The 16,081-nt window shown below is 42.4% G+C and overlaps 1 protein-coding gene across 1 annotated transcript in view; it reads left to right on the top strand.

The window, feature by feature from the left end:
* Positions 1 to 1,340: 1,340 nt before the first annotated feature.
* The window catches only part of camk1da (calcium/calmodulin-dependent protein kinase 1Da), a 69,851-nt gene continuing 55,110 nt past the window's right edge, over positions 1,341 to 16,081 (top strand). Inside the window, exon 1 of the mRNA XM_082511113.1 lies at positions 1,341 to 1,724. Coding sequence (XP_082367239.1) covers positions 1,624 to 1,724 — 101 coding nt within the window. The 5' untranslated portion in view covers positions 1,341 to 1,623. The remainder of the gene's footprint in view (positions 1,725 to 16,081) is intronic.

Genomic DNA, 16,081 nt, shown 5'->3' with positions numbered 1-16,081 from the left:
GCAACACATTGTCCTCCACCCCCCTCTCTCTCTATCTCTCTCTGTCTCCTTATAGTGCAAACATAACCTAGTGTGTGTGCGCGCGTGTATGTGCGCGTGTGTTGTGGGCAGTAACGCGGCCTGAGCTGACCTCAGCCCCTGCAGCTGTCAGAGCCCGGGGATCACCGCTCTTTCCGTCTGCAATCCAGGTGTTATGAGGACCACTGTAACTTAGGTGAGCACGCTGCTGCAGCTGGGCTCCCCGCTGATCCCTGGGCGCCCCGCTGAGCCACATGGACGCCTTTAGGGATCCCACATGGTGATGAATACGTGATAGCTGTTGTCATAATGCTGGCGCATTGCGAATTTGCTGCTCAAAAGAAGTAGCAGGATGCAAGGAACAGCATTCCACCGGCTCCCTTTAATGTCATAACACTCACTGCCAGAGTATGACTTGGACGCAGTTGTTAAATAAACAATCACAATCATAGAAGCAAAGAGGTGGATTTGAACACACTAGATATTTTGTGCACCAGTGGGAACCCCCCTCCTGGTCCCCCGACATGTTGATGGGGGGGGGGGGGGGGGGGGGGGGGGGTTCACCAATTAAAGGCGTTTATTAAAGACGTTTATCGAATTGCAGGTGGAGGCAGATTAGCCGCCAAGTTAGAGATGCTTGACAAACGCGATGCCGGAAGTTGTGAGGTTCTGTCTTCAATATAAAACAAATTTTTTTGGGGAAAAAATTGAGTGGCGTGAAATAAATCACTCCAGATAGCGTATATGTGAAACTGTTTGATAAAACATCTATCAAGAGTGAGACGTGATTAACCAGTTTGGTGAAAGTGAAGTATGAGTTTCCATTTTATTTGACTGTAAACCCAGAAAATAGGTTATTTCAATTATTGGTTAATTTCTTATCCAGTGAATGGAAAAAACAAAAACAAAACGTCATTGGATAAGAAAATAAAAAATCTGGAAGAGTGTTTTTTTTAGACTAATTAATTTATTTACTACTTCCCGCCCCCATTGGTGAAAGTCCAAAAAATTAGTCTACTCGATTTATTTTATTGTGTTTTACAGGGTTTTTTTCACCTTTTTTTTCCTTGTTCATACCATAAGCTAATGAAGTCTGATAGCGTCAGCAAATGATTTCCCCCGTTCTTAGATCCTATGCTTTGAGTTTACTGTTAGCCTAGGGATTCTGGGGCTGATTGAAGACTGTATAATAGCTGTGGCGGTTGCAAGAAAAAATATTATTAATAATATTATTCCAGCTAAATTTTGGCTTGTCAAGTAACATGCTCTTATTTTGAAAGACCGTGGCGGAGGCTCTTTTGTCTTTCGTCCACGTTTACTCAGCCACTATCCAGACGGGAGGAGGAGGCAGGAGGGGAGCGGGTAAAGGGAGAGAGAGTGAGAGAGAGAAAGAGGAGGAGGAAGCGGGGACACGGTAACCTGCAGGAGGACTCACATGGTCCTGCAGCAGCGGATCCCAGACCATCAGGACTCTCAAACCCCTAACACTCTAGCCCACGTCTTCTTCCCCAACACCACCCCTCCTCCTGTAGTCTTATTTTATTTTCGCATCCTTGCTCCCGCAGCCCAGTGTTGGGGTCGGACTTGGGCCGGCAAAGCAGCGCCATGGCTCGGGAGAACGGAGACACCACCGGCAGAGGGGAAACGTGGAAAAAACAAGTCGACGACATTAAGAAGATTTTTGATTTTAAAGAAGTCCTCGGCACGTGAGTACACACGGTTTTTGTCTGAGTTCACCTCGTTGGTCTGAGTGATAGTCCAGTAATATCCATCCGGGCTTGTGTCTGTCTACAAACGGGGCTGCTGGGAGAGTTTACCACCGTAAACTCTCCCAGCAGCCCTTACTGCGCTCGGGGGCAGCGTTCAAATGGACTTGAAATGTGCATGAGTGCTGACTCTTGGACCGCTTTCTACATTCTTCTTCTGTGTTGCTATTACTGTAGTCTTCTTGCGGATGCTTGTCGGAGCTCTGTGGTTGCTCAGCGGGGGGCTTTAATCACGTCAGTGGATTTCGTGCTGTGGCATCGCTGTGTAATAAAGCACCGAGTACTATGTACTAATGACTTTATAGCAGCTGAATATTCCGCTTACACAAGATGTTCAGCTGTTTCAGTTTGTTAGGGATTACTTTTAGCTAGCGTGATAACTGTTTACACCAAATATTGAGAACTTTTAGCTAGCTTCACAATTCACAAATGTTATCTTTTCAGTCGTTTATATACCCACTTCGGCCTCTCGTCGTTAGTTCTGCCTGTCGACATATATTTTTAATCAGTGACATTACACACATAAATGATTGTAGTGGTTTTAAATCAGGGCTTTGTGGTATCAGCACATCAAGTGTAGTATTTTCGTAATGTTTTGAAAGAGGCTTGCAGGGCTTTTGAGAGCTTTTTGAGTAGCTGTAATCAATGTTGTTGCGCTCATCTTTGGCATCACATTGTCAGATTCCCATGGAAATGACTGTACACGTATTTCATTTATTCCATAACAAAACATGCAGAGACTTGAGGATTGTGTTAGAGCTGACAAAATCATTTGTAAAAAGGGTGTTTTTTTATGCTATGGGTGGCTTTTTACTGGTATGGCATGGGTGCACTTGTCATTTTAGAGGTAGCGATGCATTTAAATATTATTAATATTGGCTGATGTTGGCCCTGTCTGTTGATTTATCTGCTAAATACCTATACAGTCATCAGCCACTTTCTTAAGTACACATCTCTAATAATGAACGGGTAGAACCCCTGCTTCGCCTTCAGAACTACCTTAATTCTTAGTGGCAGAGATTCAACAAGGTGTTGGAAACATTCCTTACAGAATTTTGTCCATATTGACTTGACAGCATCAGACAGTAGCTCCAGTTTTGTTGACTTGCGCATTCATGATGTGAATTTCCTTGTTCAACCACATCCCAGTGGTGCTCTGTTGGGTTGAGGTCTGGTAACTGTTCTGATATCTGATATACCTGTATTAGTACTGTTCCTGCTGTTCATCATAATTAGCGTTGGTCCAGGTTCAACACTGCGGTCATGTTTTTTTCCTGCGTAGACATCAGTAGACAACCTTTAGCAACATCCAGGAACAGGATCCAGGAACAACACCAATATGGGGATGTCAGATACACCTGATGAGTCATGTTCAAGAAACCAGTTTGAGAGGATTTGTGCTTTATGACATGGCACATTACCCACTAGTAGATTGGTTCAATGTGATCATAAAGGGGTGGACATGGTCAACGGCAATAAACAATGCTCACTTCCTACTGAGGTTCCCAAGAAAATATCCCCTACACCATTACACCACCGCCAGCAGGCTGAACTGTTGATAGACTCATCAGAGCAGGCCATGTTTTCCATACTCGTGTCAACCAGTCTTGGTGAGCCTGTGTGAACTGTAGCCTGACTTTCCCGTTCCTAGTTGTCAGGACAGGTACTTGGCAGGGTCTTTGTGTTGTGCATTGAGAGATGCTTATTTGAGTTACCGTTGTCTTCCTATCAGCTCAAAGCAGCCTGGACATTGTCCTCTAACCTCAGGCATCAACCAGGGATTTCCATCCTGAGAACGCCCGCTCACCACATCTTTTTTCTCTTTTTCAGTCCATTCTCTGTAAACCTTAGAGTGCATTGTGTGGGAAAATCCCAGAAAATCAGCAGTTTCTGGAATACTCAAGACTAGCCCGTCTGGTTTGGCAGTAAGTGGTGGCTACTCGCCTTACTAAGGCACTTTATGTTGGTTTTTCCTTGAATTTTGTGCATACAGATGTCTCTGATTTCCCTGCAAAGTAAGTACAGTAGTTATTGCTGTTGAATGGATTTACATTCGTTTAGTGACTCCTTCTGTATTCTTGTTTGTTTTCCTGGTGGCTTTTCTGTTGTATGGGATGTTTACATAGGGGCTTCTACAGTGACTTAGGATTGCTGCGTTGTTAAAGGTGACCTTAAGCTGTAGCCGTGAAGGGGATTTTCTTGTGGATGACAGCGAGGCTTTAACAGACTGCAGGAATTTCATTCCCCTGGCAGCTGCAGCAACAGCAGTATCACCAATGCACTCGCAAGCTTTTTTCTACTTCAAATTAGACTCCTTCACACTTCCTCTCCTTGCTCCCTCTCCTCCTCATTTAAACAGCAACAGAAACACAGGTCCACGCCTCCCAAATCTCTTGACAGCCAGTCCCTGCGAGCATCTGTCTGCCCTCTCTGGTTTCCTGCTGCGAGCAGTGAGCTGCGCCTGTTTGGACGGCAGCCTGGAGGGAGACAAACAGGGCGGACACAGATTGGGATTAACAGCAGACAGATTAGAAGAACTTCCCCTGAATAGGAAGGAAGTTCCGTCACATTGTGTAATGATGCTAGACCGCTAGCTTGTCTGGTCTGCTTCTGCGCCACAACAGCCACAAATTTTGGACCCGACATTAAACACAGAGACAGGCACACACAGAAACGCACAAGCTCAGGATGCAGGCTGGTACAGGATTCAGTGATCCGAGTCGGCCATGTTGCAGCCACACATTAACCAGGGCTGCTGCTGACGGATCTTTGAACCTGATGCATCAGCAGAAAGGGGATACAAATGTGTCTGTGTGTGTGGGATGAGGGAGTAATTTGTTAGGAGAGAAGGAAGAAGAAGAGGAAGATGAGAGGTGACTGGATGTGAAACAGATCCGTTTTGAGTGATGAAGCTGGAAGATCAGGGAAGAAAGCAGCAGACTGGAACAGCTCACAAAAAAATTCCTGTATTCCTGAGTGTGTTTGCTCATTGAGTTTCCAGGGTAACTTTTTTCTTCGGTACCAGCACTGTGTTCGGGTGTAGCAGCACGTTTATTTATTTAGTTATTTTTTGAGGAGGGCAGTTGAAAAAGGACTAGTCAGACTGTTGCTGCAGTGTTGAATGTGCTCTGCGTCAGCGTTTTGGAGCTGCATCTGCACCGACAGGATTTGATGTCACAGACCTGACACCGTCTCCTCATGCTGGATCATCCTTGATTCTTTTTGGGATAGTGTGTTTGTGTGCACTTAAACACCTCTTCTGTTCTGGGCCTTAATACCAATGTGTGACATATATTTGTGTCCCCTAACACTGGATAAACCTCAGAAGGATTAGCTTACGCTGGCAGCTGTGTGTGCGTTCGTGTTTATGTGTGTGTTTGGAGTCATGTACATAAAGCTCTCCTTGGTGTCTTATTACCCTCTCCTGGTGTGCATGCTCTGTGCATCCCTGTCGCTCTCTGCTCAATAATTCAGCACTAACAGCAGTGTGTTCTTTGTGTGTACACGTGTGTGAGAGCCTCAGGTAGGCTGCAGCTCTCAGCAGGAGGGATGATGATGAAGACGAACGGGACAACTTTAAGCATCCGGGGTCTGTGGTCATATCCAGAGTTCCAAATATAATCTTCCCCACCCTGCGCCCTGAACCGTTTTTCCATTTCATAAATAAATGCGATAATGACACAATTGAGAGCGACAAATGCGAACTGAGGAGGAAACGCTAAGGCTTGCAAACCAACAAACAGGAAAACTAGCTGTGATTTTATTGCTATATCGATTTAGTGCTTTGATATCATTAATATAAATGTTAGTGTAGGGATGGCTTGTGAGCCAGAAGTACCTGAGGTTGGTGATATGCATAAACTGTAGGTTCCAGATCTGAAAAGTAAGGCTACATGCAGGTTAAAGTGCCTTAAACCAGTCTTCTTTTTTATGGTTTGCAGGGTACTACTCCAATGGTTTCAAAAGTACCTCTACTTCTATATAAGTCTATGGGAAGACATCATTAGGCCCCCATTCTTCTTCTTTTGCTCCCTTTAGGGGTCACTGGGACTCACCTTATCTCTTACCTCAGAAGAGACTCACCATGCAATTCCGGATCTCTCCAGCACCTCAACTGGCTCCCTCCTCCCTTGGAGGAGGAGTCTGTCCTAGTCCTCCTTCTGTCCTCCCAGAAGGAGGCTCCTTCTGTCCTCCCAGAAGGAGGACTAGGACAGACCCAGGATATGTTTAGAGATTCCACCTCTCATCTGGCTTGGAAGCACCTAGGTGTCCTGCTGCCAGAGGCAAAGGAGATGGCTGGGAAGAGAGAGGTCTTCTTTGATTAGACATCTATCCACACAACCCAGACGTACATGAATAAATGGAGGAGATTAGAAGTGAATGATTTACTAAGTTGAGTTTTCAGTGATGCATCTGGACAGATCGATGCAGAGAGCCAGACAACCATTCACGCTCACATTCACACCTAAGGTCAATTTAGAATCCCTGTTTAACCCAACTCCACTAACTGCATGTCTTTGGACTGTGGGAGGAAGCTGGAGTACCTGAAGAGAACAGGACGTGTTTGCGTGCAAACTTGCTGTGAGTCAACAGCGCTTACCACCACATCACTGTGCCTTAGGCATACTCACAAACCAAAACAATAAAACAACCAGTGATTAACTTGGCCAAAAAGCCAATATATTCATCCAATCCTCCAGCATTTGTAAGGCAGTCAAATCTGAATACTGCTGCCCTCAACAACAGCATGTGCTTACCTGTGATGCTACTCTGCTACATGTGCTGCAGAGTGCAATCTACAAACACTGAAGCTGCTCTGACTTAGAGACTGTGACAGCATCATCCGTGAGCATTTTTCAGTAATGTGTTCAGTTAAAAAAGAAAAGTTCATATCTGCACATGTTGAACAACAAATACATGAAGATAGTCTAACAATACATTTTGTTGAGGTCTGCAAAAGTGTCACTGAGTACAGTGTATGCCAAACCTTTCATTAGCGCTGTGCTTTGTGTGTGTGTAAAACAGAGACTGAAAGTAAAGTGGTGGCCGTGATGGTGATGCATTGTGGGAACTTGACTGTCCCATCTAGGGCACGCTGCCCTTAATTGATGCTCTACTTCCCTGCGGTTGGCACCGTTCTCTACACTGTTTCTGGGACTTCACAGTCCACCCTCCCTTCATCTCTCCAACCTTTGAGATCTCTCTATAGCTCCTCTTTATGTCTGCAGCTCTACTTTGCTTATCTCGATTGTGTAGCTTTGCTGTGCCAACATACACGATGTCGATTTGAAAGTTTCTTTTCTTCTTGTTATAAATAGCAGCTTAAAAATAGAACAAAAGATGATTGTTTGCTATGTGACAACTTCATTAGTGGACTGCAAGCCCACGCTTTTAAAAGTGCGTGTATGCAAACATGCTTTTGTGTGTGTTTGTGTGTATGTGTGTGGGGGGTGTAGGTAGGTAACTTTGTACATATGTACGTGCACGTTGATTTTTTTTTTTTCACAATCAGTTTGAGGCTTGAAAACTCACAGTGTGTCACCAGGCTTATCTGTGCATCTGTTCCATTTTCTTTATTTCTGCCGTTGAGTCATTTTCTCAGGCTGGTAAACTGTGATTGGTTGTTAGTTGTTTATAATCCTGTAGTGTTTTGTTTAGTGTTTTGTTTAGTTTTTTGTTATATGGGATCCATGTGTTTTGCAGACCAGACCCAGCTGTGCGTCTGTTAGGGTTGCAGAGATGCTCAGACCTCCTTCTCCCTGGACACGATTTGTCCAGGTGTACCGGAGGGACATCAATATAGATAGTAGAGCAGGGCGATATGACCAAAAGTATTTATCAAGATATACATTTGAATATTTGCGATAACGATATAACTGACGATATAATTGACACTAGACAAAATACTTTACTACTCCACAACTTTATTAGTGCAAAAAACCCCATCAATGTATTTTCATTTAAACAAGCAGCTGTTTTTTATGGGCATTAAAGTTATATAAATATTTAACAGTGCAAATGCAAATTCCTCGCTGACAGTTTAACCAAAAGGCATTTCCAGTGGAAACTGGCCGACATATCCTCAGCATAACCATGTATAATCTCCACAAAACTTAAAAAGAGGTTATACACACACAATACGGTAATGTTATGTTGAAGCACAGTACGTATCACTCCGCGAAGCTCCTGCCTATGATAGCCGTAATGCTCCAACAATCCATCAAGCGGTGCGGCTTCGTAGCTTAGCAAAGTCGTACTAAAACATCTGACAGATTTTCGAGTGCCGTGCACATAAAATTGTTTCGAGGTCAGTAAACACAACCAGAATTCACACGGGTTTATAAGGGGCGCTGTCGATTTTCAGAAAAATCAAAGGATTGATTTTAAGTGTGCTGTATTTTCCAAAAAACACGGTAATAACGACGGCCCGCTAGCATGCTCTACCAAAAATAGTGCTTTGTTGTGTATCTGACGGACGAAAGCCAAACCAGTTCCACACCACTAAAGTTGCAGCATTTTTACAAACCAATTCTGGTTCATCCGTTTCATTTAACGATCCACTTTCGCTCTTCTCTTCGTTTTACCCATATTCTATCGCGATTTCATTTTCCTATCGTTGCCCAAAATTACACCGGTATTACCGTGAACGGTATGATATAGCCCAGCCCTAGTTGGGGGGGTGATAAATACATTTTACAGGGTTTATTTATCGGATAAAATACGTTAAATGTCACTGTTATTATTGGCCGGCCCGGAAACAGCGGGGGTGTCCAAATTCAGAGGCTGCTTCCACCTGAGGACCCAGCCTTCGTCGTCTAAAGAAAGACAGGTAGTACGTCGCAGGCTCCGTCAGTGGAGTGAAACTCTGCCGTCTGCTCCTTGCTATCTAAAATATAACCGGGCACTGATGTAAACTCTCTTTTTGTTTGACGTTTATTCAGCTGTGATAAAACCCCAGAGGAACCCTCCAGAGGGATTAATAAAGTTTAATTTAATCTAATCTAATAACTTTAATCTCAGCCAAACTGATTTAGTCACAAACAAATAAAACACTGAAAAAGCCAAACAATAACATTTTTAAGTTATCAAAGTGACTTATATATCACGTTTAACCCGAGTAGTGAAAGACCGCGGGGGTTTGAAGACGATGTGTTGGTCGGCTCAGATATTTGAAGTTTACACAGCTACATTCTCACCTGAAAATATGTTAAAAGTTTTTTTGCGACCCAGAAAGAGAAATAAGAGTAATATTAAAACTAAGTAGCTGCCGACATCTGTGATATGGTTTTTCAATTTTGTTGTCCGGGTGGAAAATCTGGAAAAATTCGGGAGAATTGTGGCTCCGGGAGATTTTCGGGAGGAGCACTGAAATTCTATATTCTCCCGGAAAAATCGGGAGGGTTGGCATGTATGGTTGTGGCAACATCACTAACCTTGTCAAACACCTCAGAGTAAATCATATCACAGAATATGACGAGCGTATGTTGAGGTGAACTGAAGAGGAGGAGAGGGACAGGTGCTGCTAGGGCGAGACAGACGTCTCTCACAGAGTCCTTTAGTCCTGCAGGCAGGCAAGGTGTTCAAATAGCGCACAACTTCAGTTTTTTTATTTCTATATGATGAACCCTGCATTATTAAGTTGAAAATGTCTGATAAACAGTTTATTTTGAAAAGTCTCAACAGGATCTTGAGCTTTATTGTGAAAGGTTTATGTGGAACATAAACAAGCGGACATGCGATGGTGTTACCATCGTTGTTGCTAACCATAACGCATAAAAACAGGCGCTTGTCCGTCCGTAGTGTGGTTATATTAAATATAAGAGAAAGAGGGAACTTTAAGAAATTAATATAACCACTACAGTGACATCAAAACGATGAAAAAATATTGCTGTAAACAGTTTATTTTGCAACACCACGAAACAAACGATAGCGTAAAATGAAACGATAGACGTTTTTATATCGTCATCCGATATATATCGTTATATCGAACAGCCCTAACCCTGAATATTACTTGGTATCAGATCGGAAAGGAAATCAGTGCACATCACTAGCACTCATGCGATTGTTTGGCCCCCTTGGCCCCAGGTGTTGTGCTAGACAGTGATCGTGATTACCGTCCGCGGGAGCACGCGTAGCTGCTTAAAGCTGTAGCGTCCAGATTATTTACGTAGTCAGCTACTTCCGTGCAACTGATATAAGATGCGGTAAGCTGAACACAGCTTCAACCATCTGTTTGTTGAAAAATAGTAACGGACCGCATTTTCTTGTTAGTAACTGTAACTGTACTAACTTGTAACGCCGTTATTCTCATCACTGTTTAGCACCCCCATTATTTTAGCCCGAATGCAACTTTTTATTCATTTACTTATTTGAAATGGTTGTTGCTCAGATGGGAACACTTCGGAAAGCTGCCACTTCTCTGGCTTCCTCCTCAGGTCTCAGACACAATTATTTAAGTTTCTCTAGTCGCACTTTCTCCGCCTTAGCAATGCAAGCTTTGCTCTCTGCTTCACGTCCAGGTAAGTGTGTTTCCTTATACAGATAAAAGTCTGATTCACTAAAATATCAGTCAATCAATTTATTTATAAGCACATTTAAAAACAACACAGGTTGACCAAAGTGCTGTATATAGTAAAAAGGTAAAAAGTAGAGCAAACGCACACAAAGAACAAAACAAAAACGGAGTCACAATTAAAAGCTAGTTAGTAAAGATGTGTTTTCAGACGGGTTTTAAAGATGTCGAGTGTTGGAGAGATCCTAATTTGAAGAGGTTCCAAAGTTTGGGCACAGCAATCGCAAAGGCTCGGTCTCCTCTGTGTTTCAGTCTGCTTCTAGGAACAATTAGAAGCAACTCATCAGCTGACCTGGGAGTTCTAATTGGAGTATTTTTATTGAAATTTCAGAGTGGTCTGACAGAGCTAATCCGTTTAGAGACTTAAAAACAAGCGATAAAATCTTAAAATCAATTCTATAACATACTGGAAGCCAGTGTAAACAAGCCCAGACTGGGGAAATATGGTCGTGTTTACGAGTGCCTGTCAAGAGTCAGGCTGCAGCATTCTGAACTAGCTGAAGACGAGAGAGCAGAGCCTGGTCTAAAGACTATTACAGTAGTCAAGCCTGGATGAAATGAATGCATGAATCACTTTGTTGAAGTCAGCAGATGACAAAATGTTTTTAATTCTTGCAAAGGCCCTGAGCTGGAAGAAGCTGGCTTTTATAATTGAATTTATTTGTTTCTCAAATGAAAAACTGCAATTTTCCAGAAGGCCAAGTCACCCCTAAAAGAAAAACGAGGGTCAGAAGGTCCAAACAGTACAATCTCAGTTTTTTGAACATTGAAAAAATGTAATGCAAACCATGATTTAATGTCATCGAGGCAGTCAAGCAAAATTTTTAGGGAATCCATAGAATTCTTTTTAAGTGTAAAAGTAGATTTGAGAATTATTGGCATAACAGTGACATGAGATTCCATATTTTCTGAAAATATATCCTAATAGGAGCATGTAAAGGGAAAGAAGTAGTGAACCAAGGATAGATCCTTGAGGGACCCCACATGTAAGGGGGGGTGGATGCGGGTGAAGATAAACTTCTGTCAGTGCAGTTCCTTCATAGCCACACAGCTCTCCAGTCCTGACAAGATAATCCCATGATCCACTCAGATCTAAAAGCACTAAAGTGGCAGAGTCAGCAATTAATAAAAGATCATTAAAAACCTTTAAGAGCAGGTTAAGAACCTTTCCACGCACATATTTGTAAACGTGGCCGAACATACTCGAGTGATGTTTAATGATGTTCCGAGAGGCCAACGGAAAACAGTAACACTGCTCATGCTGCTGCAAGTCTACCGACCCCCAGCACTCCTTGTCCTCTTTGATCACGACAACAAGGGTGCTGGGGGTCATCCCCAACTGCTAATCTCATCACAACAAGCATTTGTGCCCCAGCAGGCTGTATCCCTGATTTCCCTCTCGAACAGCAGATGTTGTTGTCAGAACTCTTTAGGATTGCGCAACAGGTCTGAAACCAAATCCCCCAGTCAGGAAAAACAAAGCGAAAGATTACCGTCCAGTTCTCGACGCCACCTGCGTTAATTTTGTCCGACTGTCATCTCCGTACATCTCATGTTGGATATCATGCAGAGGGAAGGGTTTTGTTTTTTTCTTGTTGAAGAAAGTGTATTCAGTGCAGCATATTTGAGGGCTGCCATTTAATTAATATAATATTAATTAACATTTAATTAATTAATAAGTAATGGGGAAACATGATTTTGTTTTCCATAAGTGGGAAAAATGGAGTCACAGTAAAATATAAAAAAAAGTTTCTGCTGCATAACGCCAAGCCTCAAATTTATCTGACATTTTATTTTTTAATGTACGACAAATGGTAGTGCGTGCCGTAAATGAGAGAGTAATAGAGTGAAGAAATGAAAGGTTACAATAAAGAATGGTTTTTAATGTCAAAGCAAAGCAAAAACATGTATTACAGCACAGAAATTGGCTGTTCCTACAAATCCTCTGATGTTCCTACATGAACTTCCCCGCACTGTTCATCTATTTGAATAGGTGGCTGTATTTAGACATGAGCAGCAAGACACCAGTGTGCACACAGCTGTTCACCAGAGCAGTGTCACAACAGCACAGGGACAACAGGCTTTCAAGCTCGGGGCCATTATAAGCTGGATGCGGTTGCTGGGAGGCTTGAAATAGAGCGCTGATCCGATAATGGACTAAAGTTTATGATCATTAATACTCAGAGGTCTGAAACACGTGTCAATCTGTGCAGACAGATAGGTGTCCCCCCTCAACACCCATGCAAACGTGCATACACACACATGGACACACCAGCAGTTTTGCCTCAAATGCATTTAGTGATGAGGAGTCTCGACAGCTGGCGAGCGGAAAAGCTACAAGGCTGTAGCTCAAATTTAGCAGCGCCGAGATGTCAAACTGATTTCAGCTATTCAGTGCTAATTCCTGTGGAAATGCTCAACTCATTCATAACAAACCAGAACAAACACCGGCAACATTTAGGTCAGTAATGACAGGATTCTCAAGTGCTGTGTACAAATCAACAACAAAACTGTTAACGGGACTTTAAATCCAGCGTTTTAGGCTGGGAACCCTCACAGTGACACCACCATGTTAACGCCAGGTTAATTGCTGGGATCCGGCAGAACTATTTAAAAATATATATATTAAAAATAAATAAATTGTAAAAATGAATCTTTCTTTCAACCCAGATTTCCTTTTGTTCTCCAGTGAGCTCCTTTGGAAGCTTTTTAAACTCAAATCTGATTTATTCATGGGGGTGGCTCAGCAGTGCAGTGTTAGCACTGTCGCCTCACAGCAAGAAGGTGGGCCAGATGGGACTTTTCTGTTTGGAGTTTACAGGTCTCCCCGAGCCTTTGTTGGCTCTCTTCAAATAATCTGCCTTTCTCCCACAAGGCAACTTCTACCTGTGATAGTTAGGATGGGAACTCGTTTTACAATTTATAGATATAAATTAGTTAGAGTTAGTTATATTCCATTTATAATAAAATAGTCTATAATCATAGCATCTTCAATGAGCCTCTTATATAATGGAGACGAAGACAAAGGGAGTTCTCAAACATTTTATTTAATAATGGAAAAGGGCAAGTCTTTTCTTGATTGTAAAGACCAAGGAAAGGGTGGTTGGTTTTAAGAGGAAACCATCATCCCAGCCCACCATGACATCATGACTATGAAAGGCGGAAGAGGAAGTAGTTCCTTTGAATGTAGACAATCCGAATGTTATAGTTTCTTTCCACTGTGTTCCTGTTAATGATAAACCACAAATTTACTCTAAATTACTAAAATATCGATATTTTAATGTGAGAATCGATTCTAGAACATAAATGATTGGTATCGGAGGAATTGATATTTCAGAATCGATCCGCACATCACAAGATGAGTGCTGCTGTTTGACTGAGGAAGAATAAAGTAGTCGTGGTAAGCCAATCACATGACCACTTAAAGAGAAAGCAACAAGGTGACATATACCAGTTTATAAATTGTGTTGATAGGCCACGTAAAACCATGATAAACAATATATACGCGGCGTTTTTTCCTCAACAGTTTCGTCACGTTTACTATCTAAGGACAGCGCAGCGACCCCCCCCCCCCCCCCCCCCCCCACACACACACACACACACACACACACAAAAAGGGGGGGGGGGGGGTTGACGGATTAGGAGTGACGGCAAGAGAGAGAGAGAGAGAGACTTTTGAGATGTGAGAGATTTGTGACGTTTAGCGTGTTTGGAGTGTGTAGTTAGTGTGTAGTGTTGTGGATGATTTTGTGTTGTGTGTCAGAACAATGTGGCGACTGCTGTCTCCAGGTAGAAACAGGAGTGATACACCTGCTGCTGTCAGACCTGCAGGTATCAGGCTGTGATGTTCTCCTTTATAGTGGACAGAAATTATTTTTTTTGGAGTGGCACAAATAATTTGTGTGGCATCTTATCTTATCTTATCAACTACAATAAAAATCAAACCTAAAATTTTGAAGAAAAAAAAACAAAACTAAATGAAATGATTTTGTAAACTTGGAAAACTAACTAAAATAAAGGAAAAAATACATAAGAGATATCCGTAGTTATAGTTTATGTTAGTTTGGTAAGTTCTTGTTACAGCTTGCTTGATGAGGCATTGATGGACGTGTTTATTATGACTTGGGATGTCTGCAAGACTGTGAGTCACTGCTTTCAACAAGTTCTGTGTTTTTATTGTAACACCTGTACTAATTTCTTAAATCTTGCCTCTGACACATTTGACACAATTTTAAGTCCAGACTCCAGATTGTCCAGCCCAGTTGGGATAATGCCACAAAAGACAAAATAATGTAAGGAATACAGGAATATGTTTAAATTAAATGGCCAACAACTTTACACTGGATGGATAGTCATTAATTTATTTCATATAAATATTTGTATTCATTCAGAACCTCAAGATTAAGCAGTAACACCTTAATATCAAAGAGGAAAAATACGCAAATATCTAATATGTGTAAGACATGCTGTATATGTAACATTTAGGTACATGTTAGACTGAGGTGCAGTAATTAGTCCTCTTAGGTACATTCATGTTTGTACCTGTAGGGGCCGCTGTTTCTGAGAATGTTGCTCTGGTGGTCAAATGAGAAAGATGTGTTGAATCTTAGCAGTGGCAACGAGGCTTTTAGCAAAATAATGGACTAAACATGTATTTTCAGCAGCTAGTTAAATAAAAACAATGTCCTTGCAGAATTGTTTCATGCTGGAGGAAATTAGACCTTCTGACCTCAGCATGTCTTTAAAACCCTTGCAGCCTGCTAGCTAAGAAGCCTACACCATGTATGAGTCAGACTGAACTAGTCTCAAAGACCTGACAGTGAAACGAAATGCCATCATTCTGATTTGAAATGCTTCTGTGATTCACTCTGTCACTGAAACACAGCAGATGCAGTTTCCTGGATAAGTCAAAATGAAGTGCCTGTCAGTAAATGTCATGCTTTGTGCTGTTTTCTCTGTTGTAGTTTCACTTCAGGCTTCCATACCTGGCCTGTGTTTCCTGTTAGTGCCACTCAGAGGTAGCTGCCGCTTCTATAGAGCTGCCAAGCGGTCCCAGTTGGCAAACCATACTATTAATTAGCTTAAGACTCACACTGTTCCGTAGTACATGCCTGGGCTTCAGTTCAATGCTTAATTCATTTTCATCTTCTCCCATAATTCCTTGCATTGCCACAGAAGCACGTGATGGCCGAATGCAGTGAACGCCGTAGCTTTCTGTCCAGTTCCCATCACACAAAGCTGCGTGGTGCTTTTTTGAGTTGGATATCCACTAAGTAGATCACAGAGGGCCACTGAAGACTTTTATTCTTATGAAAGTGTTCCAAGCCATCCATTTTCTTAACCCCTTTTCCAGGTTAGGATTGAACCTATCCCAGATGACACTTCAGTAGTAGACGCTGATGTCTGTTATACCCACTGCTCTGACCAGGGTGGCAGCCTCTACCTGAACAGAAATCAAGTCAGAAAGCAACTTAGCATATTTCCCCTGAAGGCTTTATTGCTTCCATTAGAGCCAGGAAAAAAAAAAAGAAATGCTAGAGCGGAGGAGGAGGAGGGGAAGGAAGAAGAGATAAGAAATGAGGAATTGTAATGAAAAGCAATGAGGGAGGGGAATCGAAGCAAGTAGAAGCCTAAGGGGGTGGCCTCAGGGGCTCTGAGCGTTGTCCTCTTTCATTGCCAAAGAATAAGTAAGCTGGAGGTGATTTTTTTTCCCTGTCACCCTTTC

The sequence above is a fragment of the Aulonocara stuartgranti genome (genome assembly GCF_965226115.1).
Source record: "Aulonocara stuartgranti genome assembly, chromosome: 17".
Lineage (NCBI taxonomy): Eukaryota > Metazoa > Chordata > Actinopteri > Cichliformes > Cichlidae > Aulonocara > Aulonocara stuartgranti.
The sequence above is the reverse complement of the archived record's forward strand: the minus strand, read 5'-3'. Positions and strand labels throughout refer to the sequence as shown.